Source organism: Paramormyrops kingsleyae, chromosome 12 (genome assembly GCF_048594095.1).
Source record: "Paramormyrops kingsleyae isolate MSU_618 chromosome 12, PKINGS_0.4, whole genome shotgun sequence".
In the NCBI taxonomy this organism is placed as follows: Eukaryota; Metazoa; Chordata; class Actinopteri; order Osteoglossiformes; family Mormyridae; genus Paramormyrops; species Paramormyrops kingsleyae.
In genome coordinates this window covers 225,193-252,943 of record NC_132808.1, presented here as the reverse complement: position 1 = coordinate 252,943, position 27,751 = coordinate 225,193, and the positions used below count along the sequence as shown (strand labels likewise).

Here is a 27,751-nt window from a genome sequence, read left to right as displayed (position 1 = left end):
TCGGGGCAGAATACATTGTTTTTTTTTTTTTACTTTACACATTGTTTGGATAAATTGGACAAATTACTGTTTTGATAAATGTTCTTAGATGTGTTTAGTACAGTATATGCTCTTCTTGTTTTATCCTGTTCATTTTCTGTTTAAATGCTAAAAAAAAACATATTTAGGTGTAATTTTTTGGGGCCGGGAACCAATTAATTGGTCTTCCATTATTTCTTATGGGGAAAATTCGATTTTCGAACTTTTTAGGATTCGATCCAGAATTCTGAACGGATTAAGTTTGAGTTCTGAGGTACCACTGCACTTTGTCACATGGGTGATATGCGTGAAATTTTTTTCCTTCAATGAATTCGATGGTCATTTAAAAGCAGTGTGTTGTGTTAATGGTGGTTGTCCTTATAGTATTATGCTAAATTTGTTTGGGGATCAGAAACTATTAAGTGTTATAAACAAGAAAAAGCAGAGGGAATCAAGATCAGAATACTTAGTCAAGACACTTGTGCATACCTTGAAACAACTGTATATCTGTCATTGGATGCTCTCATTAATGTAAACATTTTTAATGCTCTGTTTACAGAATTAAACTGTTTTACAAATTTTTTTTTAAAAATCACAATCTTTTATTGTGATTCATCATTTCATCCATAAAAGGGTTGTTTAAAAATAATTAAAAAATAAAACAAATTTGTACCAAGTAAATCTTGCCGAATCCAGAATCGAAAGAGAAATGTGACACTCAGAATGTAGATGAACACAAACTCGCAGATCTTTACAGGTCGTCCTGTGGTCAGGATTAGTTGCAGTTAATTGCAGTTTTTAATACAACAAAGATTATTAATGAAATAAACAGCTTCCTGTTCCTCTAAAATCAGTAAATATGTCTCTGAAGACACACAGAACAAATTAAATATCAAAACCACTCCATCACTGGAAGTGTCCTTTTTACACTTTACACAGAATGTATTATTATCTTGTATTTTGTATTGATTATATCAAAATATATGCCTTTATTAATAAGGTGTAATTCAGGGATGACTTGATACTAGAAGCTTTATTGCATTATTGTTTACTGCACCCCCCTAAAAAAATCAAGTTTATAAACATTCTACAAACATTTTACAGGTTTTAAAACATTTTACAATTCACTACTGTTAAAAGGTTTCCTTACCTTTGTCATTTTCTAGAATCACACTTAGATACAGACAGCTTAACATTAGGTGAAGTATAAAGTATATCCCCAAAAGGACTTTCTGAGCAAAATCTGAAAACAAATAAAACATGTAAAACAACAGATTAAATAAACAGATCATAAAACAGGCCTGCATTAAATATCTTGTCTGTATTTATGTTTTGCTATTATACACTATATTGCCAAAAGTATTGGGAGCAACTGCTGTTTTAATACTGCACTGCTAAACATACTCTGTAATACTGCCCTGCAAAAAATGTTGGTGCGGAAAGACACAGCAGCCACTCAGGTCTTTGAAAATGTGACCATTCCTTGTATTGTCCATCCTAATTGTCATCAAAAATATGATCAAGGAATATTGATGCATGTTCTAGCTAGAGAGGAAGCCAGTGCCGGAACAACTGTACACTGGGCCCTGGTGAGAAAATGGACCCCATGCCCCCCCCAACCACCACCCCTTTCGAAATTCACAACTAGGGCCTGCTTACACCATTTGCAGCTTATGCAGATGATGTCATTTAAATAGCCTCCAAATATCATACCCATCATTCAGTGCAGTAGTTCGTGTCATGCCCCGATCGTCCGCTCCCCTTGTGTGCCACGCCCCCTCATTAACCGCATGTGGATTCCCCGTGTTTACCAGCTGTTTCTAATTGTTGTCATTAGTCCATTGTATTTAGTCCGCGTTTCCGTTTGTTTCCCCAGTCCGGTCATTGATGTTATGTTGCATTGTAGCGTGCCTCGTCTACGATTAAACCCCGTTTTCCCTATCCCTGGATTCCTGCCTGTTTGTCTGTGCTCCGGGCGCGTACGCGCCGTGACAGTTCGCAAATTCCACAAACAGGTGCAGGTGGGATTCAAGGGGCTGCAAATTTGAATAGGGTTGAAGGTTACATCCACTGCACTTGCAAGGCCAGGGATGCCTGCAATGGCATGAAAACCAATTTTTCATGCAAGGCGTCCCCTCCTGCTGGACATTGTATATAGTTGTGCGCACAAGAAAGGTGATCAATGCATGCACAGGTACAGAACATAGCAGCCTTGGTGAGGCCATGTACATCGGTAAGTTTGCAGGAATCCACCACTGGCATAAAAGCAGCGCTGCATGGTGCACTGAGGGCAAAATTCAGATGTGGTCCTCTTTTCAATTTATCCTACACCAGACCAAGGGGGCTCATTATTTCACCCCAGGCCAGCCTGTATTTCTCTATGAACTGTTCACTACTGAGAGGGTTCAAGGGGTTCATGACCACCTACAAAAGCAACTTGGCTTCCTGGATGGTGCTGTCTCAAACACTTTCTTTTGTTGACTTGCACAGTTCTCTGCCATAGCTTGTCATGATGGGTGATTCACTTTCCCAGTTCAAAAGATATGACTGACACAGAGCAAGTTTGATCATTTTATGTAGCTTACCAGAGTTGTTCACAATTTATGAACTGTATTTTGAATTGAGTACACCCTGTAAGATGTTGAATTGAAATCACAGAAGAATTACGTTCATTTCAATTCAATGCAATCATTTTACATATGAATGTCATTTCATCTAGCAAAACATAAGTAATAACATAACAGATTTACTTCCAACACTTATGGTAGCTTATATTGACCTTATACTGTATGTGTGAGTGAACTTTATATTTGTATGTTTATTAGATTAAAATTGTGTAATTGTTTTAGCCTGTTCTAACAATATGCATTTGGTTTATGTCAGCCTTCTAAGTCCTTTTCCATGGGTATATATTTATTGTTTTTGCATTTTCAACTGTTTATGTGTGTTAATATTTATGAGGAGTCTGCATACAGTAGTGGGTTGTCAGATGGATATGGTTGTGATAGGGTAACTTTTATGATTGTATGAAGTGCTCTTTCACTATGGTACACAGTTAAATTATTTATTCTATAGGCAACACTTCAAATGTGGCTGTCACACCCCGATCGTGCCGATCCTCCTGTGCCACGCCCCATCATTAACCTCATGTGGATTCCCAGTGTTTAACAGCTGTTTCGAGTTGTCCTTATTAGTTCAGTGTATTTAAGTCCACATCAGAGTTTATTTCCCTAATTCTGTCATTGTAGTGTCGTGCAGTGTTTGGATGTTATGCTCCTTCGTTCACCTATTAAACCCTTTTATTTCACCCCACTCCTGATCTCCTTCGCCTGTTTCCCTGGTCCGTGTGCTGCGAGTCATGACAGTGGCGTTCATTATGAATAACAGTAACATCCACAGACTTTTCAAGCAGATGCTCGAAACAATGTTGACATCTTATATATCATCAGCATTATTAAGTTGTCCAAAAAAGTGCATCAATGTGTCTATTTTGGCCGATCTCAGTGACTCTGTGACCAGACAGCAGTCAAAAGTTCAAATAAAGAACGAAATAGAAAATAACAAGTGGGTCGGAGCACTCATAAATCTACGAATGAAATAACCTACTTTAGTGTAGGATCTCTCTCTCACACACACACACACAGTGTCCTCCATAATTATTGGCACCCCTTGTAAAGATGTATAAAAAGGGTTACAAAAAATCCACCTTCCAGTGAAGTATATTCATATCACACTGAAGAAAAGGAGAAAAATCCAACTTGTCATTAAAATAAATTTATTGAAATCAATCCTTCACAAATCAAGAAATAATTATTTTCAACAAAAACACATGGCACCCCTGCTTTTAATACTTTGCACAACCTCCATTTTCCAGTATAATAGCACTGAGTCTTCACCTATGATATTTTATAAGGTTTGAGAATACAGTTAAGTAGCTAATAATTTTGGCTTTGTCATTTCTCAGTTTTCTTGTTAAAATTCAGCACATCGATGCAATATCTTAATCAAACTTTGTGGAGAGTTTGTCTTTGTTCTTTTGAGAGCAATACAAGTATTAACCATTTTTGTTATGTTCATTTCCATGGAAATATTAAGGGTTTTGTGTGATTTCATTAGGGGGGCATTTTAAATTATGAATTATTTAATGTGGATCCAGATTGCGATGGCATGTTTGATATAAAATTGATGGAGAAATTCTCATAAATCCGAATCTGATCATGGATTATCACGTAGTTGCATGTATCTAAAGTTAAATATTTTTACCGAAATTAGGTATAAAGTTGCTTCACTATATGGTCGTAAATCCATCGGACTGATATAAAGACCCCTAGACCAGGACTCCGGTCGGATGTTCCAGATCATTGGTCCAAGTGTCAAATCCCTAATGATCAATATTCATGGACTTTAGACTTTAAAATCACACACCTCGGATTCCTCCGGGGTTGAAGCGGAACCAAAGACTGATGATACCTGCGTATAAACCAGCTGCCGAAAAGAAAGGCCGGAGAAGGAAGAAACCACAAACTAGAGCTGCTCCAGACCTCGCCGTCCAAGCTCTCTCTGTCATCTCATTACCTCCACAACAAGCTTCCAAAGACTCCATCCGCAGCCACGTAAACTCCCTTTCATTCATTTGCTAATCTAACCTGTTATGTTAGTCTATTTTATAATTTTGGGTCATGCTTTTAGGATTAAGGGCTTACTCTGCAGAACAGTATTAATCTTTGAGGGTACCCATTTAAATTGAGTTACTGCCTTCCCATATTCCATCCTGCTCATTGATTTTATTGTCTTGTCCTGTTATTTTGTCTTTCATGTTAAGTGTGATGTCTGTCACGTGTTAGTTGTAGTGTTAGGAATAAATGCATGCCTTTTATACATTTTGAATCACCGGCTGAATGACTGGCTCATACAGTAATTGTCACTTCACTGGTGCGAAATTACTACTAAGCTTCTAAGGTTCCAAGCTCATCCTAAAGTATTATGAGACTCACTCTATGGCCGTGAACAGAGTTTTGCTATAGAGTTGCTACATTGCTGGTGAGAGTTATGTTCGGCGGGGCAAATTTTCTAACCCAGGTTAAGTACACTGAAAAAAGTGTCACAAGGGTGTAGCTGGTTTGACCTAAAACTTAAAACTGCACGTGTGCTTAGGTCGCACATGCGCAAGTCCTGTGTATGTCTCCGAAAAGAACCTCCAACAAGCCGCCATTACTGCTGTCCTCAGGTAAGAATGAAAAATGAAACCTGTAAATGTAAATATTTGTCCTTATACTGTATCTTAGTCGAGAACATGATTGCATGTTAACGTTTTAAAGTTAGTATTGGGTAGAACATAGTTATGTAAAACATGTAGAACATCTAGTCTAGCTAGCAAGTAAGTTAATTTTACATAGATTGGTCGTCATTAGCCGTTAATTGGGAAATGCTGCATGTGAATATTAATATTATTAATATATAAATATTATTTTGTGTTAGTTAGCCATATTAAGCTATTTTTTTCATGCTAGTTCCTTTTGAATTAATGGCAAGAACCGCAGCAAGGGTACGAGTTAGCTGTTCAGAAAACAGTTCTGTGTCGCGTGTAGAGAAACAGGGAAAAGGATTTCTCAACATGTACACGAGTGTTTTAAAAACATTGCTTTTTCTCGACCTGTTGGTCTTTCATCCAAATGCAAAATGAGTTTCAGTTCATGAAAAACGGAGTTTTTGCCCAGGGTGAACATTGTCAGAAGCTGGTTTAACATGCTGTGGACAGCCATTTTTTTGCATTTTATGTGGGCAAAAATGTTTTAAATTAGTGCTTGTGTGGGCGGGATAATATTGTAATTAGGTGATTGTTTTTCGCGGAGGGCAGTAAGGTGTCATAATTACCCACCACAAAAACAACAAATCTTCCACATAAGTAGCTGTTAGCAGTGCCTGCAACTTCACTCGTTTATGGCTAATATCCAACTTTCTTTTTTCCCCTCCCATTCAGCCGCCCTAAAATGGCTATGTCTTCACCCCAATCCACAAATTCCTAATCTATTTCATACTGGCCTATCTCCAGCCTCACTGTTCCTGCCGTGACACCCCCTCCAAATTTTAATAGCAGGTGACACGGGGAAGGGGCTTTACACACCCTCACTTTCTTCTACCGCTCTACTCAGACAGACGTGAACACAGAGAGTGATTAGGAAACGGTCAGCAGTGTCACAATATTGTTTTAAATTGTAATGTTACTATTGTTCCACGGCCAGGGTGAAAACCACACTGCTCCTCCTGAATCCGAGGTTCGACAATCCGGCGGACCCTCCTCTCCAGAACCCCCGAATAGACCTTACCAGGGAGGCTGAGGAGTGTGATCCCCCTATAGTTGGAGCACACCCTCTGGTCCCCCTTCTTAAAGAGGGGGACAACCATCCCGGTCTGCCAGTCCAGAAGCACTGCCCCCGATGTCTACGCGATGCTGCAGATGTGTGTTAACCAAGACAGCCTCACAGCATCCAGAGCCTTAAGGAACTCTGGGCGGATCTCATCCACCCCCAGGGCTCGGCCACCGAGGAGCTTTTTAACCACCTCAGCGACCTCCGCCCCCGAGATAGGGGAGTCCATACCCAAGTCCCCATACTCTGCTTCCACATCGGAAGGCGTGTCGGTGGGATTGAGGAGGTCTTCGAAGTATTCCTTCCACCGACCCACAACGTCCCGAGCTGAGGTCAGCAGCACCCCATCCCCAACATAAACAGTGTTGATGTTGCACCGCTTTCCCACCCGGAGCCCCCGGATGGTGGACCAGAATCGCCTTGAAGCCATCCAGAAGTCATTTTCCATGGCCTCGGGACCCACGTGCCTTGTTCGGGCTATGCCCGACCAGGCCCCATGGGTATAGGCCTGGCCACCAGGCACTCGCCATCGAGCCCCACCCCCAGGCCTGGCTCCAAGGGGGGGCCCGGTGACCTGCGTCCGGGCAAGGGAAAACGTGTTTCCAATATTTTTCTCGTCATAAGGGGTCTTTTGAGCCGCACTTCGTCTGGTTCCTCACCCAGGACCTGTTTGCCTTGGGTGACCCTATCAGGGGCATAAAGCCCCAGGCAACTTAGCTCCTGGGATCACTGGAACATGCAAACCCCTCCACCACGATAAGGTGTCGGCTCCAGGAGTGGCATTGCACTCTGTAACACTGGCAAATTTTCTGTGTGGGGGATTGCTGGCTGGGATCCTGAGGAGTTTTGCCATGTGGTGGGTGTGGCAACACGCTGCTTCAACGCATGCTCCCCAACCTGACCTGACCTGAATGTGATTTGTAATCATAATTTGTAAACATTACAGTCTTATGGAATACAGCTTTAAGTCTCAAATGTTTTGTTTCACGATCTGATAAGCCCATGAGCATCTTGATCAGTACTGATGGAAAGCCCCTGAGTGACAGTTATTGTTATGATGGATGGACACTAAATGATGATGGACAATGGAGAGACAGACATTTCTTTGGCCATTGCTGTTTTGTTGCCTCTGTATCATGTCTACAACATTGCATATCCTTGTCAGCTAAAAAAAACAATTTAATATTTTGAGGCATTTATTTTGAAGCTTGACAACAACATTTGTAATACCAGCTGTGCACAGAGTTGCCAATGCCATGAATATTTCTTAGAAAGCACGGTGTATGGTATTAGGACTTTGGTCGAGTTCTAAATAAATGAAATAGAAATAAACTTCCATCTGCATTTTTTTCTCTGCTGTACACAATATTGCTTCATTTTCAATACATGTTTTCAATACATGTTTTCAATACATGTTTTCAATACATGTTTTCTTATCCTAAAACACATTACTAATGATACATAAAACAAAAATGGATAATGGATGCACAGAATGATTCGCAATAAAAACGAAGTAAACGTTGATCTCAAGAGCACGTCTTACCGATAAGCAAGTAGAAAGAACTGGGATGCTGGGAGTACACACGCTACACTGCTGCGCGGGGGGAGTAGCGGCCAGGATTTGTACTACCCGTAATTGGCGCGCAGAACAAACTTTGATGTTGCAGACAAGAAAAGGGAGCCTACCAAACGCAATTTGGACTTACAGTCCTCTTCGCTCGTATGTCTGAAAGTTCGTAAGATGAAGGTTCGTAAGTAGAGGAGCGTCTGTATTGCCTTTATATCATACTGTCATGCCCCAGCTCGTCCAATCCTCCGGTGTGCCACGCCCCCTCATTTACCTCGCTAGAATCCCCGTGTAACCAGCTGTTTCAAGTCATGTTGATTGTTGCTCTGTAATTAAGTCTGAATTAAAGTATGTTTCCCCAATCTGGTCATTAACGTCTTGACGTCGTTCACCTGATTTCGCCAGCTCTTGTGCTGCTTCTCCGCGCCGAATGCGTTACAGAATGATAGGACTCAGGAAACATACTCTTACACGGACTTAAATACACAAAACTAATTAACACAACTAGAAACAGCTGCTGACATGGGGATTTCACACGAGGTAGCGAGGGGGGTGTGGCACACAGGAGGATCAGCACGAGCCGGGCATGACATATACAGTGGTACCTCAGAACTCGAACTTAATCCGTTCAGAACTACGGTTCGAGTTCTGATCCAATTTTCCCCGATAAGAAGTAATGGAAAACCAATTAATTGGTTCCCGGCCCCAAAAAATTACACCGAAATATGTTTTTTTAGCATTTAAACACAAAATGAACCAGGTAAAACAAGAAGAGCATATACTGTACTAAACACATCTAAGCACATTTATCAAAACAGTAATTTTTAAAGTAAGAAAATAAATGTATCCAAACAATGTGTCCTGCCCCGATCATCCGCTCCTTCCGTGTGCCACGCCCCCTCATTAACCGCGTGTGGAATCCCCGTGTGATCAGCAGTTTCTGGTTGTTGTCATTAGTCCTCTGTATTTAGTCCGCGTTTCAGTTTGTTTCCCCAGTCCGGTCATTGTATTGTCCATCTGCGTTTTGCCTGCCTTAGCTGTAATTAAACCCCGTATTCCCCGATACCCTGACGTCTGCTCCATTGTCTCTGTTCCGTCCCCGCTGGGCACGACAATATTATTATAATTAAATGTATTAATGGTTTATTATTAATATTAAAATAATCAATAAGAAATCTTTATTTTTTTATGTATTTTATTAATAATAATAGTCACTGTCTATCATTGTCTAAATGTATTTTTACTGTCTAAATATATGTATTCAGCTAGTGTAAACATGCATGATGCTATCACAGCGAATGCGAGGCTGAGACTGAAGCATTACCTTTTGTTTACGCTGAGAGACATGTCGCGTGACTCATTTCCCCGCACGTACAAGTTATCTTAAGTCGGCGTTCACGGTTTGACTTCTGAGAATCAGTTTTTTTTTCGAACTGGTTGGTTTGACTTTTAAGAAATTCGAGTTATAATGAGTTCGAGAACTGAGGTACCACTGTACTTACTTATGCATGTAGTTTTGAGTACCCTTCAAATGATATTGAATAACGACTTACAGTACGAAGATTTCAAGTTATGAATGGCCGTTCGGAACGTAACTAATTTGTAAGTAGAGGAGCGTCTGTACCAGGAGAACATTTATTATGATAAGCATTAATAATCTATCAACCGAGTCTTAGATAGGTTCTTTTTCAAGGGCGTGCAGTGTTTATGCACAATGCAGGTCAATTTGTATACTTTTGAGGGAATATTGAAAATACTTACATTTTGCTCAAAAATAATTATAAAATGTATTTTTGAATAAGCATCATTGTAAGTATCATTTTAAACTACACATAAAATTGAACTTTGAGAATGGATTTTAATTGTACTCTGGTGACTCATGAAAGTTAGTGACAAACAGGGCTGAATATGGTTTAGGACAAAATTTCATACTTACAGTAAAATCCCTCCAAGCGCTTTTCTTCACGATACAATAAATAATCCTTGATAATTATGCAGGCACAGATTCCCAAAGCAGCTACTGCAATCGGAATTGAATATTCTGAAAAGAGAAAGATCACATTAGTCTATGGTGTATAATTATCCATACTAGTGTCACATCCTCTCACTATTATGAATATAAAATGTTACATCATAGATAGATAGATAGATAGATAGATAGATAGATAGATAGATAGATAGACTTTATTGCCATTTGCACAGGTACAGGACATTGGAATATTTGTGCATAGCTCACAGAGTTAGCTTTCACGATAGAATAGAAAAGAAGTGGAAAAAGAGCAGAAAAATTAATAATACTTCCACACTGCAAAAAAACTTTATAAAGGTACAATTCACACATTCCCAGTCACGAACAAAATGTGTATTCTGTATTCCTTTCTTACTGCCTGTGCGGTAGCTTAACAATTAGAGCACGTTACTAAAAAGGACAGCGATGTCTGGCTCCATGCATTTGGCTCTTGGCAAGATCATCATTATAAATCCAACAAAGCACTGACCAGCTAGAAAAAAACACTGTCTGCATCAAGAGATTAAGAATAAGATTCCAAGGGGAAATCCTTAGGCATAGAACAGTAAATGAGACGATCACAGATGGACATACATGTAGTGCAAAACAGACAAAGTGCAAAGACAGTACTTAGTGAAAACAAGTAAACGTGGTGCGAACAAATTGAAAAGGACACAGTACTAAAATAAAATATCCTGAAAACCAGGATACTGGAAATAAGAAGAAAGAATATTTAAAAAATGAGTAAATATTATTATTATATATTAATATACTGATGAGCCAAAAGATTATGACTACCCTCATGCAACACGTATAATGATGTGTATAATGTGGTGAAAAAGGCACATGTCAAGGTCTGGGATATATTAGACAATATTTGATACTCACAGTCGACATGCTGAATACAGAAGAAATGGGCAGAGATAAAGATCACAGTGACTTTGACAAGGACCAAATCATTATGGCCAGACGACTGGGTCAGAGCATCTCTGATACAGCAAGGCTTGTGTGGAAGTAAAATTGGACATTAGTAGGCCCGGGAGGGGAGGCATATTGGGTCTGTTATGTTTTAGGCCTTAGGCAAGAAGAGATTGTTTTGAATACTGTGTGACCTCGCTTTGTGATAGCTGCCTGTAGTTGGCTTCGCAGAAGCTCGGACCTTGGAGAGGCAGACAGTGGAGCAAAGGGGGGGAGAAACCACTTGCAGGAAGAGACTCGAAGCCACCCCAACTGGTGCACAAAGTTATAGCTTATTAAAGTAGTTGTAGTAGTCAATAGATAATATGTTACGCAATTGATTGTATCATGTTAATCATACTAATCATATGTTAACCATGTATTTTCAGTGATTCAGGACAATACGTCAATGTGTTAATCATTAATCAATGGAACACCCAAACATTAACAGTGATTCAATGTCATATAATGAATATCTATATACATATCTCAAGTAGAGTCTAGAAGCCGAGGCTGTCTCTAGTAAATTGCGTATAATGGGTGGACTTTACCTTGCTACCAAGGTGAAACAATGAAACAGGAGAATTGTGTTTGTTATACGTTTCAGCTTAGTTTGTTGATGTTTCATGACCAATCAGGATTTAGTAGTCCTGGGAGCTATGGATTATCTACTGGTTGCTCTGTGTGCTGGGGGTGACTTGGTACCAAGGGCCAGAGTGTGATGGGAGTGCTTTGCTGAACTTGCTGGAATAAAAGATATTTTCTTTACTCACCAAACTAAGAGGTCCAGACTTTTATTCTTTTTATTCTAAGTACTTGATTTACAATTTTTCTACCACACTTGTGGGGAGCTGACAGCCAGCCATGGTGAGAACCTACTGAGTTTGAGGAGGGAAAAACTACCATCTGCTGACAGGGTGTTGGGTGGACAAGACTCATCGATGTGAGATGTGAATGAAGGTGATCCCATCTGGTACAAACCAACAGAAGGGTGACTGTGGCACAAATGGCAGATAATTTTAATGATGGTCATGGGAGTAATGTATCACGAGACATACGGCATCAAACCCTGCTCTGCCTGGGGAGGACATGGTCAGGATGGCCAAGGAAAACAGTTTAACTGCGCCTACTGCTCCCCGCCTTGGTTCACCCTCAACATCAGCAGGGGAAGGAGCTGGAGGAAAATGCCGCGCCACTGGCCATGTGGCTCATGGACGACGCTGTCCTGCCTCCCGCTGCTCAGCCCTGGGGACAGACACAGCTATGCTGTACTAGTGGGGGTGCCCAAGAGCTGGTTTGGGCTGTGTGTTCAACCGGGCCCCATGAAAGATGACCTGGGGACTTTGCTGCATACGGCCAGCTGAGCCTCTTCAGGCAACAGCCAACACTGAGGACCTTCGCGACAGGTCGACGCGCACATTCCCCCCAAAGTAAGCTGGAAAGGAACCGCTCATCAGGGTTCTCTCCCCTAAGCAGCTGGTCCATGTTCAGCTGGAGCAGCCCTGCCCCCTGCAGGCAGCCCTGGGGCTGGCGATGGAGAGATTGTGTGGGCCAAGTTGGCCAGGGCACCCACCCCCCAGAACACACGTCGTCTCCGCTGTGACAGCTCAGAGCTGAGGAGGCCCGGGTGGGCAACCAAAGTGGCTGAGCTGCTATGGGCCACGTGGCTCCAGGCGAGTCACCCCCTGCACTGGGGCCCCAGAGTCTGCTGGGGGGTGTGGCCAGCCTGGCCACCTTGTCAGGGAATGCCCCATTCAGGGCCAAGCATGTGGGAAATGACGCAGGGTCCATGTAGAGGGAACTGTACGTGCCCCTAGCATACTTGGACACCACATGCAGTAGGAGGGGCCCAGCAGCACAGACAAGGGAGTTCAACCTCACTCACCCCAAGAACCGATGAGGACGCCACTCGGTGGCAGTGGTGGGCCACACCTGCGCTTGGGACGTCTGCCATGTCCCTGTCACACTGTAGGAAGTACCACCTTACTAGACACAGAGACCACCGTGACACTGGTGAAGCCTGACGTGGGGCTGTCTGGATTCAGTTACAACTGACCTCCATTCAGTTGTTGGGAGCAGGACAGTGCGTCACCCAGTGTGGCGTACAGGACACGTCTCTTGAGTGGTATATATTTTAAAGGGATAGAGGTGTATTTGATTGCCGGTCCTGCCCTTGGATGATTAACATAGGCAGATAGGTGTCAAAACAGTTGCGATACCCTTTTCTGTGCAGTTCCTGGTACCACCCACTCCCCTGTTGACGAATGGTTCTGGATGTATATTTGCATAGCATGACACAGTACTGTTTTTGACTTAATAGATTTTTTTTTTAATCCACCGCGATTGTGATGAATAAGGCAAGAGAACAAAAACCACAGAAATGGCTTTTGAGTACTAGCCAGTGATTAGCAAGACAGCAAGGCATGGTGCAGGCAGAAAAAGGAGTGGGTGATCCACACTTAACTAGAGAAGGCATATTGCTATGAAAAACCAATCATTTTGTTTCTCTTCTAAGCCTAGGCTCTCTAGAAAGAATATGCGTATTTAATAAACTGTAGTAAAAACTAATATCAGTGCTATAACAACAACAAACAACAAATTTATTTTTGTATAGCGCATTATCACAACATTACATTGTCCCAAAGCGCTTTACAGCATCCCCACCCAAAGCCCCCAGTGAGTAAGCCATAGGCGACATAGGCTATACCATCTTCAGTCGTGGCATCCTCAAATCTGTAGTCTGCAAAAGGCCTTGAGTGAGGCCCCAGTGCTGCCCCCACTGACCTGTCCCTGCCCTTTATATTAGACACTGATGCCAGTGGTGTAGATGCTGGGGGGGTGCTCTTCCAAGGGGGTTAAATGGAGAGGAGGGCATCGTACACTACAGCCGTGTTCAAGTGGGTCTACAGGGTGCAGTACAGGAAGGACGTTGGCAACTTCTGCCACTGCATGCGTATGCCACTGCACTACTTCATTAATCAACCTTGTTGGGATTACAATATATTACAGTGTCAGAATGTATTCTGAATAAGGTACATTTCGAGTATCCTGCCAGAATACAATACTGAATACATTCAGGACTGTGTATTCAGCATTCAGACACTACATGCTTATTCATACTATTCTGCCCAAACCTGCATGACCCTCACACTTACACAGAGGAGTAACAAGACAGTGTCATAAACTCATTTTTCACCGTGAACACAGACGTGTTTTTTATCCATCTGTCGCCCTGTTGTCCAGACCCACACATAAGTCAAATTTAATGGGATTGGACCAACCAGGGTTCAGTCTCACACACACACAACCAGGAATCAAACCCTCAGTGTGAAGCTACAGTACTGCCCACTGTGTCACAACACCTCTGAGATTCAGCAGAGGGCGCTCACAGTCTCTCCTCCCTGCACCAGTAAGAGCTCGCCAGACCAGTTCCACCAGTTCTTATAAGTGCACCAGCCTCTAGTTCCCTCCTTTCCCCTCTGCCTGTTTAAGCCCCAGCTCCCCAGCAGTCCTCATCTGGACCTTGAACCACTGGCCTGTGTTTCCCTACCTGTGCTAGTCCTTGCTCTCTCTGTTTGCACCTGGTTCTGCTGTGTCCCAGTTGCCCTGTCCCTGCTGTTCCTGTCCCATACCCAGATTTTACCCTTATTAAACCCTGTTCTCATCCTTCCTCACCTCTGTATCGCTGCCTCCTTTTCTGCCCCCCCTTACACCCGGTCGTGACACGCTGAGCCTCCACACAGCAGACGTTATTAAATGTATTACAAACACCCACTTCCATTTACACACATAATAAGTATGAAAATGCAGGGAAACTCACCTAATTTAAATGTGTTGCTAATCCAGGTAAAAAGTTGGGAATAAATAATAAGGAACAGCATGTTAAACAGTTTGTGATTATCTGTAAGGCAAACAGAGCAAATCAGACACCCTCATTCTCTCATCAGTCTATACAGGTATAACATGATATTAAATAACAAAGTGTCCTTGGGCTTTTCTTCCCCTGAGATGGCCCCGCGAGTCAGAGGGTCCCTCGAAACCCTGTGGCGTGATAAAGGTGAGGCCTGTGTGAGCAAATAAATCCACAAAGATATACAGTACTTACACATGAAATCAAACATGATTACTAGAATGCCTCTAAGTTGTACTCCTCTTCGCATCCTTCGGAGGTGTATTATCCAAAACACACCTAGTACAAATGAAATAAAGCAAAGAAGAGTTTCAGTCATCAGACACAAAGAAAAAAAACAGATGTGTTCAGAGGTCATGTGTTGAAAACCCTGCATAGCACTGTCACCTGGTGGTTGTGGGTTTGAATCCTGTATTGGGCACTGAGGGGCCAAGCCCTTTTTCAAATGTGTTTGAAAAATGCAATTATTTATACATAATTGCCTTTGATAAATGTGTTTGAGGTTGACCAGTTTCATCTTCTGGTTAAATTATACTGGTTTTATTTTTCTTTTGTATTTGGTATTGTTTTCTATGTCTTGGCTTTGTTTTCCTGTTTTTTGTTCTTCCCTGCCAGTGCCCTGTTTAATTTAGGTCTACTCATAGTTATGTCTTATTCTTTTTCTAGTGTGGTTAGCCCTCTGTCTTTGTTAATGTTCCCCCATTCCTGGGAGGTATTTTCCGTACGTCGCTTATATCATCCAAGATCATACGCCTCATCTTTGATGAGTTAATGCTGGTGAAACATGTACATGTTTCTACAACTTTCTTTTTTCTACAACCTTCCTGTACTGCACCCTGTAGACCCACTTGAACACGGCTGTAGTGTACGATGCCCTCCTCTCCATTTAACCCCCTTGGAAGAGCACCCCCCCAGCATCTACACCACTGGCATCAGTGTCTAATATAAAGGGCAACTTTCTTTTTTTTCCTCTGAAAATCATACGTTATATCGAAGTTTACGCTGTAAAGGTGTACGTTCTAAGCGATACCGGCAAATGGAATAATGCATTACACGAATTCGGGACATTGAAATTTGAACGTTGTATTGGTGTAAACATTATAAACGGGGTACGTTGAACCGAGGTTCGACTGTAGTACCATTAAAATCTTAATGATAACCAGCTCAGACTAAACCTGGGTTGTAGCATAAGCATCAAACCCTTATTCAAACCTGTGTGAAAATTTATTGCAATTATTTATACACAATTGCATTTGAGAAATATGCTTCGGAAGATAGTCGGCTACTATCAGCTAAAGTTAGTCATCCCTCTACCTGGATGCTTAGCCTTCTCGCTTTCTACCTAGTCGTGACCTGTAATAGCATAGCATCCTATTTAACATTACTGAAAGAGAGCTCTGTGAGTATCATAACAGTGAGCTGAAAGCTTTTACCAGCCCTATCACAGGTTATAGTTATACTGAATTACATTCGTTATCTCCAGGTCAAGATGCAGAGGAAAAATTTCAGCATTGTTTAAAAAAATGACAGAAAGCCCAAGTCCTGTCAAATTATAGAAACTATTCTACTTGTGAACCACAGAATTTTGGTTTGCATAAAAGTACATCCCAGTTTTTAAAAAGATTTATGGTTATGAAAGGTTGCCAACAATGTAGCAACTAAATACCTCTATACCTAATTCTGCTCCAGTGTTCCTGAGGTTGTAAAACAAATTTAAAATAAATATATTAACCTGAAAACATACTTACCTGGGAATAAAATCATGAATATCGGAAACACTAACAAAATGAAAAATGTTCCAAGTTGTTCTTTCCAAGCTGCAGTTGAGGATTTTGCCAGAAAAACACTGACAGCAACTAAAATAATGTAAGAATAGAGTCAGTCACCATGGAATTCATGTCAGACAGAGTACAAACACATATGTGTTCACCGGTCCTGCACAGGTCTGTCACCTGGGGGTTCTGTGTTTGAATCCCTTATTGAACATTCTGGTATGAAAAGCACATCCCACAGTGTTTGGGTTGGCCATTTGATCATGCATCCCTAAATGTACATATTATTGTGAAAACACATTTTAACAATCTATGGTGTACATTTCTGCACTGAAAAAAGAAAATTGTTGAACCAACTTAAAAAAATTGCACTGAGAAAAAAAGAATTGTTGGATTAAATTTAAAAAATTGCTTCAATTGGTAACACACAAATGAATAAAGTTTTTTCAAATCAAGTTACCAAAAAAGCCTTCTTGAAATCATACTATAGGTTGTTATGGTGCAGTATTTTACTTTTCTATAAAGCAAATAACCGTGTTGTAAAAACTGTAAACTTTAAGTTGACTTGTCTAAAATTTCAGTTGCATTAAGAAAAACTATTGATTTGAATGTAATCAGATTATTCAGTACACCTAACTTAATGCAAATGGGTTCATTTAACTTGTTAATTCGATTTGAAAAAACTTAATTCATTTGTGTGTTACAAATTGAAGCAATTTTTTTAAGTTGGTCCAACAATTCTCTTTTTTCAGTGTGAAATCCCAGTGGTGGAAAAAAAAAACATATACATTTTCCATCCATCCATCTATCCTTCCATCTATAACCCCTTCTCAAGTACAGTTCCAGGGTAAGACTATCCCTAAAAAGCCCAGAGCAGGGTACACCCTGGTGGGGTGCCAGTCCATCACAGGGCACATCCACTCACACACAAATGACCGTTTTAGACCCCATTTCACCTAAATGCTTGTTTTGTGGGGGGGGGGGGGGGGAGCAGAGCACCTGCAGGCAGAGGCGTCATGCTGATAGAGACTGAAGGAGCTCGGGGCCCCTCAGGGTTTTAGATTTAGGCTCCAGATTGTTTACCCTGTTTCACACTGTAGAGCAGGATTCATGCCACCTTGAAGTGCAAATACAACTTCGGCATGCACGGGAAAACAATCGATGTCACATATTGTTTTACAGTGTGCAGCAGGCAAAAACCGTGCCATGTGGAAATGCATTTTAGTTGACTACCATCCAGAAAAACAATTAGAAAATTTGCATTACACACAATTTAATGAAGATATCCAAATCACACCAAAATGTATTGGCCTTCCTTGCTCTGCTGCATCGGCTCATTTTTGAAAAGTACATGCTGAAGTCCAATAACTGTCCAATCACAGCTTTTTAGCAAGCAGGTGACGTGCTCGTGGAAACCAGGCTGGGACAATCACTTAAGATCTAACAGATGAGGTGACAGCCACTATACGACAGGCTACGGCCACAACCACTACAACCCAGAAGGGCCCAGCTGCCTCATTTCAGAATGTCTATTATAGAAATAATAAGGCAAGAAATATCCTCCCTGCTCCAGCAGGTAGAAACTGATGCTGTGAGCGAGTATTTTGTCATTTATAAAGTAGAGTGACTCCTGGAACACTTGCAAAAAGTGGGATGAAAATGAGCTTCCCCTTTATTTATGAGTATCTGTCACAACAGAGCCACACAGACTAGACTTAAAACAAAGGAAAGACAAAAACAGCAAAGATACATAGCTGTCCTTGGTTTAGCAGATATAACCAGGACTTTAGCATAGCTGAGACTTTAGAGAAATCACAGCCTTGGTCAGCAGAAATGATGACACTGCATACACACCTGGACCTGGAAAAAAAGAAGCAAAATGTGTCCTCATTGCCTCTCTGCAAGTAGCCAGCATCAGACAACTTTGTGTGATGAATGAGGTCAAGATACAGATTTTTATTTGTCACATGCATGAATGTCCTGCTACGCCAGCAGTGAGATGAATTTCCATGACTCTAGACTGTGCATCAAATAAGGTTAAAGGATATTAGTGAGGAAATGAAGAAAACCAAGTACAGTGGTGCCTTGACTTACGAGTTTAATTCGTTCCGTGACGGAGCTCGTAACTCAAATTACTCATATGTCAAATCAATTTTCCCCATTGAAATTAATTGAAATGCCATTAATCAGTTCTGGACCCCCAAAAAAACAGTTTTTTTGTGTTACATGTCTTTAAATAAGAAAAATGTGCTTAAATAATGAGTATTGTATAAAATCACAATACAATACAATATACTGCATTAAATTGGTTTTATCAAGTATAATGTACAGCATTTGCCTTGGAGATCAGATGACTTGAAGATGTTGACAAATGTGGAGGAGAAACTGAATAACTGAATTTTATTCGCTGATTTTTGCCTGTTTCGCCACGCTTTCCTCACTTTCATCTGCAGGGGTTTTCGATTAAAACCTGTCCACTGCAAGCTAACTGCTTAAAGTGAATGAGTGAGACACGGGATGCTGGGCGGATGTTGCACCGTTCACTGCGCCAACTACTGGTGGTGTATCTGAAGCTGGCTGGTAACCCAAATTTTAGCTCTCAACTCAAAGCAGAAAATCAGCCAAGAGACGGCTTATATCTCGAAAAACTCCTTAGTTGGGACACTCTTAAGTCAAGGTACCATTGTATCTCTTTGTGTGCCTTGAAGCCTAGTTCATACTCCACTTTTCCTTGTGCTGTTACGGTTGTGTATATGCTACATTTGTCTGTGGATGCGGACTGTCGTGGTCGGCACATACATACTGCAATGATAATCTCCCAGACCAGTAGGTGGCAGATGTATTGCAACAAACACAAAGTTTTTTAAATGTTCGAAAATGAATAATAACGAAATTGTTGATAGAAATGCAGAAAAACACATATGCAATGTTCTTGTGGCGCAGGATACCAAACAATATATTTCCATCTCAGCCAGCAGTGTTTGGATGATCTGCTTGTACAAAGTCTTGCACCAGAATACGACTCTGTGCTCCTTCAATGATGAGTTATGTGCCTGTGGGTAACTTCACTTCCCCACACAGCTATTTATCGAAAGTGTCTGTAACTACAACTACACCAATTATTCTTCTTTTCCTTCTACCTCATACTGGAAGCACCCAGTGAATTTCATTTCACATGTGCAACTGACACGCAATGGTGCACAAAATGTCTGCTGGACACCCCTCATGACGAAATTTACATCACTTTCACTTTGCGCGGACAGTAAGTATGAATTGGCCCTTACAAACAGGATCAGCTACCTAATTTTTAATATGATAACAATGGCAAAGATTGAAGAGTGTTTTCTTGATTTAGTGCATGTAAAGGACACAACTGGTGCTGGTCTTGCCAAATGTTTTAGCCAGACATAAACTTTGGCCTGTATACCAACAATATAAGAGGCAGGGCTACACTGGCTGTGCTGCTCTGTCAGCCATTTACAGACATGTGCAAGCTGTCATAAAGGACAACAATGAGAAGGCCTGTTTAGTGCTTTGCTTTGCCCAGAGATTGATCCTTGTTGTTGTGGACATGTGCTTCAGCTTCACGCAATTCCTTTGGTGTTTCTACCATGAGAGGCTCTGTGAAGCAACATAGCCTTGTTGTTGAGGTTCAACAAATAGTGAGAGAGTCAGGGACAGGGAAATACAAAACCCTGCATGTTCTTAATGTGACAAGATGGTCTTCCAGGATTAGTAATTGCAATGTTCTTGTGACCATCGTTCCTGTAGTGCAGGGGTATTCAACAAAAATTTTAAGAGGTCCAGTTAGACAAAAATTCTTGAAGCAAAGGTCCGGAAGATTATAATGTCTAACTATTTAATAGTGTGATATATATTTAAGTAGCCTATTAGTTGCATCAACATTGTATGTAATCAGTACCTGACTGTCAAATCAAATTAATTCAGTATAATTCAAAAACGTTTTGACATTATTTATTGTCACGTGACATAGAACTTCGGCCAGCTGGCTAGCGTGAGTGTCACGCCAGATACTTGAGATTTTGCAACCCTGAAAACGTACATTTTTTGTTTCACATGAGTTTATTTATATAACAGATAACATTACTTTATACATATGTTAAAATGCAGAAACTTCAACGAACATGAAATCAACAATAATCACGTCTATTTATCCAACGTATTATATAATACATATTGTAGGCTACTTGAAAACTTTTCAGCTTTACGATTTCAGGAGAGTGCAGCCACTCTGTTAGGAACATTACGCTTTTTGTTTGCGGGTGTTAGCTTCGCTGCTGCTATTAACAAGAAAGGCACATTAGCGCAGACAAAGGGCTGCATACGCCAAACTATACGTCTTGCTTGGCGGTCAAAGGCATTTGACGTTCATTAGCGTGGGAAACGGCGGTTCTACTGCTAAACCACTACCGAAAAATCTACAAACGCTGCGCCGGTTAAAATAAAAGCGCCCCATCAGGTTTTAAATAATGACTAAATGTTTTGGCTATTGGTCCGGGTCCGTATGGAACAGCTTCTGGGTCCGAACCCGGACCGCGGTCCGCCTGTTAGTGACCGCTGCTGTAGTGGTTACCATCTATTGGATCCAGACAAGGAATTGTTTTGATTGTGACTCCTTGGGTACAGCATTAGCCTTAAGCAAGGCCACTGATTGAGGTTTGGATGCAGCAGGTGTCTTTGAACAGAATCTTTATAGTGACTGGTGTCCTATCAAAACATCTCCAATGAGAAGATATGGATATCGGCACAGCTGTAGGACTGGTGTGTGACTGCAGATTGGAGCTCTCAGCTACGGACTGAGGAGATGTTTCAGGAATTATAGAAGGAAGCCAACACTATAGCCTCAAAGATCAATGGTCATTGGGAAGTGAAAAGGAGTATAAAAGTATTAAGGAAACAAGACAAAACCTGGCAGAATCAGACCAAGGTTACTCACAAAGATGAGTTAAGAGTTAACTTTTTCTTTGCAGTAATTGACATCAGCATACAGGGCATTACAGACACGTTCAGTCATGACACTTTGCAGCTTCTGAGATGGACAGACTGCCTCACAAACCCCAGAAGGGAGAAAATACCCCAACCGCTTCAGATGTGTGGATATTACAGGGGGGTGTGTCCACCACCAAAGCAAGGGACAGAGTATAAGCTGTTCATTCATGAACTTCCTTACTGGGCGTTTATACATTTCTTGTGGAAAAGAACTTTCCACAAGCCTACCCTGACTTAGGCTCACTACACCTGCTCATTATCTCTTGCCAGTCACCTTATTTTTACAATAAGAGGTGTGTCAAGAACAGACAGAGGACATCCGTGAAACACAGCAGGATGGCTGAACTGATGTTAAGAGCAGCTGAGGCAGAGAGGACACAGTCAGCTGACCTGGGAAAAGTTAGGGATGCATTTTGGAGGGTTGATAACTGCTGTTATGGTCAGCAGCCTTTAGTAACAGTTAGTGGTGTAGTTATGGTGTACTTGTCAGAGAAAAGAAACAGATTAAAACCAAAATATGACCAAAATGGGACAGGACAGTAATATATTAATGTTTAATACAGTAGATTTAATCAGGAGATTGGAGAAAATGTCTGATGATACAGTATTTCACAGTTTGACTTAAAATCCTGTATCTTCAGCAGTTGAAAACCATAAACCACCACAGTCACCAAAGCTGTTGTCATGGAAACAGGGCAAGGTACAGGCAGGAAAAGGAAGGTGACACTCTACTTTGCGGCTCCAGAAAACATAAGTTTATTACAGATAACTGAAAACACTGGGAACACTACAAACAAGACAAACCACTTCAAAACTAAACAGGGGAACGATATAACTAACTTAAAGCTGTATTCCATAAGACTGTAATGTTTACAAATTATGATTACAAATCACATTCAGGTCAGGTCAGGTTGGGGAGCATGCGTTGAAGCAGCGTGTTGCCACACCCACCACATGGCAAAACTCCTCAGGATCCCAGCCAGCAATCCCCCACACAGAAAATTTGCCAGTGTTACAGAGTGCAATGCCCTTCCTGGAGCCAACACCTTATCGTGGTGGAGGGGTTTGCGTGTTCCAATGATCCCAGGAGCTAAGTTGCCTGGGGCTTTATGCCCCTGGTAGGGTCACCCAAGGCAAACAGGTCCTGGGTGAGGAACCAGACGAAGTGCGGCTCAAAAGACCCCTCATGAAGAAAAACATAATGGATTCACGTTTTCCCTTGCCCGGACGCGGGTCACCGGGGCCCCCCCCTGGAGCCACGCCTGGGGGTGGGGCTCGATGGCGAGCGCCTGGTGGCCAGGCCTACACCCATGGGGCCTGGTCGGGCACAGCCCGAACAAGGCACGTGGGTCCCCCTTCCAATGGGCTCACCACCTGTAGGAGGGGCCATAGGGGTCGGGTGCAATGTGAGTTGGGCAGTGGCCGAAGGCGGGGACCTTGGCGATCCGATCCTCGGCTACAGAAGCTAGCTCTAGGGACATGGAATGTCACCTCTCTGGTGGGGAAGGAGCCTGAGCTGGTGCGCGAGGCTGTGAAGTTCCGACTAGATGTAGTCGGGCTCACCTCGACGCACGGCCTGGGCTCTGGAACCAGTCTCCTCGAAGGGGGCTGGACCCTCTTCCACTCTGGAGTTGCTCACGGGGAGAGGCGCCGAGCTGGGGTGGGCATACTTATTGCCCCCTGGCTGGGCGCCTGTACATTGGGGTTTACCGCGGTGGACGAGAGGGTAGCCTCCCTTCGCCTTCGGGTGAGGGGACGGGTCCTGAATGTTGTTTGCGCTTATGCGCCAAATGGCAGTTCAGAATACCCACCCTTTTTGGAGTCCTTGGAAGGGGTGTTGGAGAGCGCTCCTCCCGGGGATGAACTGAATTTTATTAGCTGATTTTTGCCTGTTTCGCCACGCTTTCCTCACTTTCATCTGCAGGGGTTTTCGATTAAAACCTGTCCACTGCAAGCTAACTGCTTAAAGTGAATGAGTGAGACACGGGATGCTGGGCGGATGTTGCACCGTTCACTGCGCCAACTACCGGTGGTGTATCTGAAGCTGGCTGGTAACCCAAATTTTAGCTCTCAACTCAAAGCAGAAAATCAGCCAAGAGACGGCTTATATCTCGAAAAACTCCTTAGTTGGGACACTCTTAAGTCAAGGTACCACTGTATCTCTCTGTGTGCCTTGAAGCCTAGTTCATACTCCACTTTTCCTTGTGCTGTTACGGTTGTGTATATGCTACATTTGTCTGTGGATGCGGACTGTCGTGGTCGGCACATACATACTGCAATGATAATCTCCCAGACCAGTAGGTGGCAGATGTATTGCAACAAACACAAATATAAGCAGTGAAATGATCCGCCCGGAGTTCCTCAAGGCTTTGGATGTTGCGGGGCTGTCTTGGTTGACACGCATCTGCGGCATCGCGTGGACATCGGGGGCGGTGCCTCTGGATTGGCAGACCGGGGTGGTGGTCCCCCTCTTCAAGAAAGGGGACCGGAGGGTGTGTTCCAACTATAGGGGGATCACATTCCTCAGCCTCCCTGGTAAGGTCTATTCGGGGGTGCTGGAGAGGAGGGTCCGTCGGATAGTCAAACCTCGGATTCAGGAGGAGCAGTGTGGTTTTCGTCCTGGCCGTGGAACAGTGGACCAGCTCTATACTCTCCGCAGAATCCTTGAGGGTGCGTGGGAGTTTGCCCAACCAGTCTACATGTGCTTTGTGGACTTGGAGAAGGCATTCGACCGCGTCCCTCGGGGAGTCCTGTGGGGAGTTCCCCGGGAGTATGGGGTGCCGGGCTGCCTTATAAGGGCTGTTCAGTCCCTGTACAACCGGTGTCAGAGCTTGGTCCGCATTGCCGGCAGTAAGTCGGACTCGTTCCCGGTGAGGGTTGGACTCCGCCAGGGCTGCCCTTTATCACCGATTCAGTTCATAACTTTTATGGACAGAATTTCTAGGCGCAGCCGGGGCGTTGAGAGTGTCCGGTTTGGTGACCTCAGGATTGGGTCTCTGCTTTTTGCAGATGATGTGGTTCTGTTGGCTTCATCAGACCGCGACCTTCGGCTCTCACTGGAGCAGTTCGCAGTCGAGTGTGAAGCGGCTGGAATGAAAATCAGCACCTCCAAATCCGAGACCATGGTCCTTAGCCGGAAAAGGGTGGAGTGCTCTCTCCGGGTCAGGGAGGAGGTCCTTCCCCAAGTGGAGGAGTTTAAGTATCTCGGGGTCTTGTTCACGAGTGAGGGAAGGATGGAGCGGGAGATCGACAGGCGGATCGGTGCGGCGTCAGCAGTGATGCGGGCGCTGCATCGGTCTGTCGTGGTGAAGAAGGAGCTGAGCCAAAAGGCAAAGCTCTCGATTTACCAGTCGATCTACGTTCCTACCCTCACCTATGGTCACAAGCTTTGGGTAGTGACCGAAAGAACGAGATTGCGAGTGCAAGCGGCCGAAATGAGCTTTCTCCGCAGGGTGGCTGGGCTCTCCCTTAGAGATAGGATGAGGAGCTCAGTCATTCGGGAGAGACTCAGAGTAGAGTCGCTGCTCCTCCACATTGAGAGGAGCCAGATGAGGTGGCTCCTGGACGCCTCCCTCGTGAGGTGTTCCGGGCATGTCCCACTGGGAGGAGGCCCCGGGGAAGACCCAGGACACGCTGGAGGGACTATGTCTCTCGGCTGGCCTGGGAACGCCTCGGGATTCCCCCAGAGGAGCTGGAGGAAGTGGCTGGGGAGAGGGAAGTCTGGGTTTCCCTGCTGAGGCTACTGCCCCCGCGACCCGACCTCGGATAAGCGGAAGTTAATGGATGGATGGATAAACACAGAAGCTAGAGAGCTAAAGGAATACCAAAAACTAGAAAACATTAACAGGGAATAAAACACTAGGAACAGAAAACAAGGATAATTAAACAGAACCAGAAAAGAACAAAACAGAACACAAGCAGAGAAAACCTAGGATAAGAAAACTCATACAAAAGAAACACTAGGGAACAATTTCTAATGAACACAAAAACAGACAAAAAAACAGACAAAAACACGACTAACAGGTTAGTAGCCACATGCTCAATCTATAGCACCACACAGCAATCTACGGAGCAAGGGAAACACACAAAGGACTTGGGCACAAGGAGAACAGGATGGCCAGCAACACCTGCTGACCAAACGGGATGGAGACATGAAAGGTTGGAGCAGATGGGTGCTAACCCTGGCAGCTGTATGCTATGTAGTGTTACAACCTAATTGACACAAACAGGCTTACTTTACAGATGAACCACATTTGGGATTTGGGACAAGTGTTCTGCTCATCAGGCTGATTATGGAATTCAATATGACTGCCCCAGCTCAGTCTGCAAGTGAATTTCATGTTTTGGCAATTATACATGTTTCATATGAAGCTGTGAACCCTCAAAAAAAATGTGCATGATGCCCCTGCATGGAGGGAACCAGGGTAAAAACACAGGGAGAACATGCAAACAGCACACATGTGAACTTATAAACAGACTTACTTATGGATGAAGCCAAGACGACCAGAAATATAACTCCAGTTATTCCTGCTATGTAGGCAAGTATTTTCTCATATCTCATGGGATATATTGTCCAAACCACCATGTCAATGACTGAAAAGGGGGGGTGAGAACAGAGTCGGTCACCATAATAAAATTAAAGTCAGAAGAGATGGAATAAAATCCCATATTAACAAGGAGGGAAAAAACCAACTATATTTGAGAACATAAATGGGGTATTAAAAGGTAACAAGGGATGCCGGGGGGGGCAGCTTTTAAGAAAATAGTCATTATTGTGCCTGTACTTGTGTAATACATTAATATGCATCCACCCATCCTGCACAGGGTCACAGGGGGCCTGGAGCCTATGCCAAGCAGCACAGGGCAGAGGTAAACCTTGGAGGGGAGGCCATAGATACAGTCACATGCTATGGGGTGTTTACAGGCACCAGTTAACCTGAGAATTTGGGCTTCTGGAGGAAACCCACATGACAGGGGGAGCACATGCAGACTGCAAACAGACACAGAGGAAGGAGACTCAAACCCACATGACAGGGGGAGCACATGCAAACTGCACACAGGCACAGAGGAGGGGGGACTCAAACCAGCAGCCTGGAGGTGTCATGCAGCAATGCTGACCACCGAGCCACTGCGCTGCTCAATGGATATACTGCAGCTTAACAGTAAATAAAACAGATATTATACAAATTTAAATTTTGTAACTCAACACACATTTCTGTGTTTAAATACAAAGCAGAAAAGAAATGTGTGAGTAATCCTAGCCCAATATTTCTGAAATCCATTTATAAACACTTACTTCGAAATATAAGAAAAAGGATGAACATAAATATCATTCCACTAAAAAATCCTCCAAATGTTGCTTTCTCAGCTGGAAATGGGGAATATTTTGTTGAAAACTCAATGAAAGAACCTGAAATGAGGTAATAATAGTCAGTCACCATGTAATTAATGTCAGACACAGGAAAACATACAAATGCATTCAGTGGATCATTTACTTAGCTGATGCTTTTGTCCAAATTTAACGTGCAAGTAAGGATCAGAGAGCCTGTGGTTAAGTTCTAACCCATAGAGTCACAAAGGTTAGGAAGCAGATTAAAAAGGGTCATGAAAAGTCAGTGAGGGTGTTTGGCTGGGAGACATTATTCATCTTAAATCATGCCTCCGAACATCTATAAAGTCAAACTGCCCCCAGCCTAAACAAAGGCTTTTAAATAAGGATTTTGAATAATCCCCATTTCTTAGCTATTTAAAACTGTCCCCTTTCAGACAGCTGGGCACTGGAGCAGTTCAGGTTAAACACCTGTCTAAAGGTAAAAAGGCTGAGCTTCTCCCAGGACTTGGGCTGGGAAACTTCAGATTACAGGTCCTTGTCTTACCCACCATGCTAAGGACCATCCCTCTTAACTGGGTTACTGCATGGGTGAGTAAGCTGGAGATTCAGGTGGGAATCAAGTTCTGAGTTACAGATACAGTGGTACCTCAGTTCTTGAACTCATTAGAACTCGAATTTCGTAAAAGTCGAACCAACCAGTACGCAAAAAAATTACCTAGGACCTGATCTGAATCTCAGAAGTCAAACCATGAATGGCGACCTAAGATAACTTGTACGCGCGGGGAAATGAGTCACGCGGCACGTCTCTC

General features: G+C 42.9%; 1 protein-coding gene across 8 annotated transcripts in view; it reads right to left on the bottom strand.

The window, feature by feature from the left end:
• The window catches only part of LOC111841526 (uncharacterized), a 120,728-nt gene that overhangs the window by 48,077 nt on the left and 44,900 nt on the right, over window positions 1–27,751 (bottom strand). For 6 of the 8 annotated variants that reach the window (XR_011993960.1, XR_011993962.1, XR_011993961.1 and 3 more), the window contains 8 exons: window positions 26,907–27,020; window positions 26,093–26,203; window positions 16,577–16,684; window positions 15,024–15,107; window positions 14,739–14,819; window positions 9,890–9,994; window positions 1,169–1,261; window positions 692–781 (listed from right to left, as the gene is read on the bottom strand). Coding sequence is in view for 1 of the 8 variants with exons in the window: in XM_072718483.1 (XP_072574584.1) it covers window positions 692–781; window positions 1,169–1,261; window positions 9,890–9,994; window positions 14,739–14,819; window positions 15,024–15,107; window positions 16,577–16,684; window positions 26,093–26,203; window positions 26,907–27,020 (786 nt within the window). In the remaining 7 variants the exon portion in view is untranslated. The remainder of the gene's footprint in view (window positions 1–691; window positions 782–1,168; window positions 1,262–9,889; window positions 9,995–14,738; window positions 14,820–15,023; window positions 15,108–16,576; window positions 16,685–26,092; window positions 26,204–26,906; window positions 27,021–27,751) is intronic. The other 2 variants (XR_011993964.1, XR_011993966.1) reach the window with 2 other exon arrangements.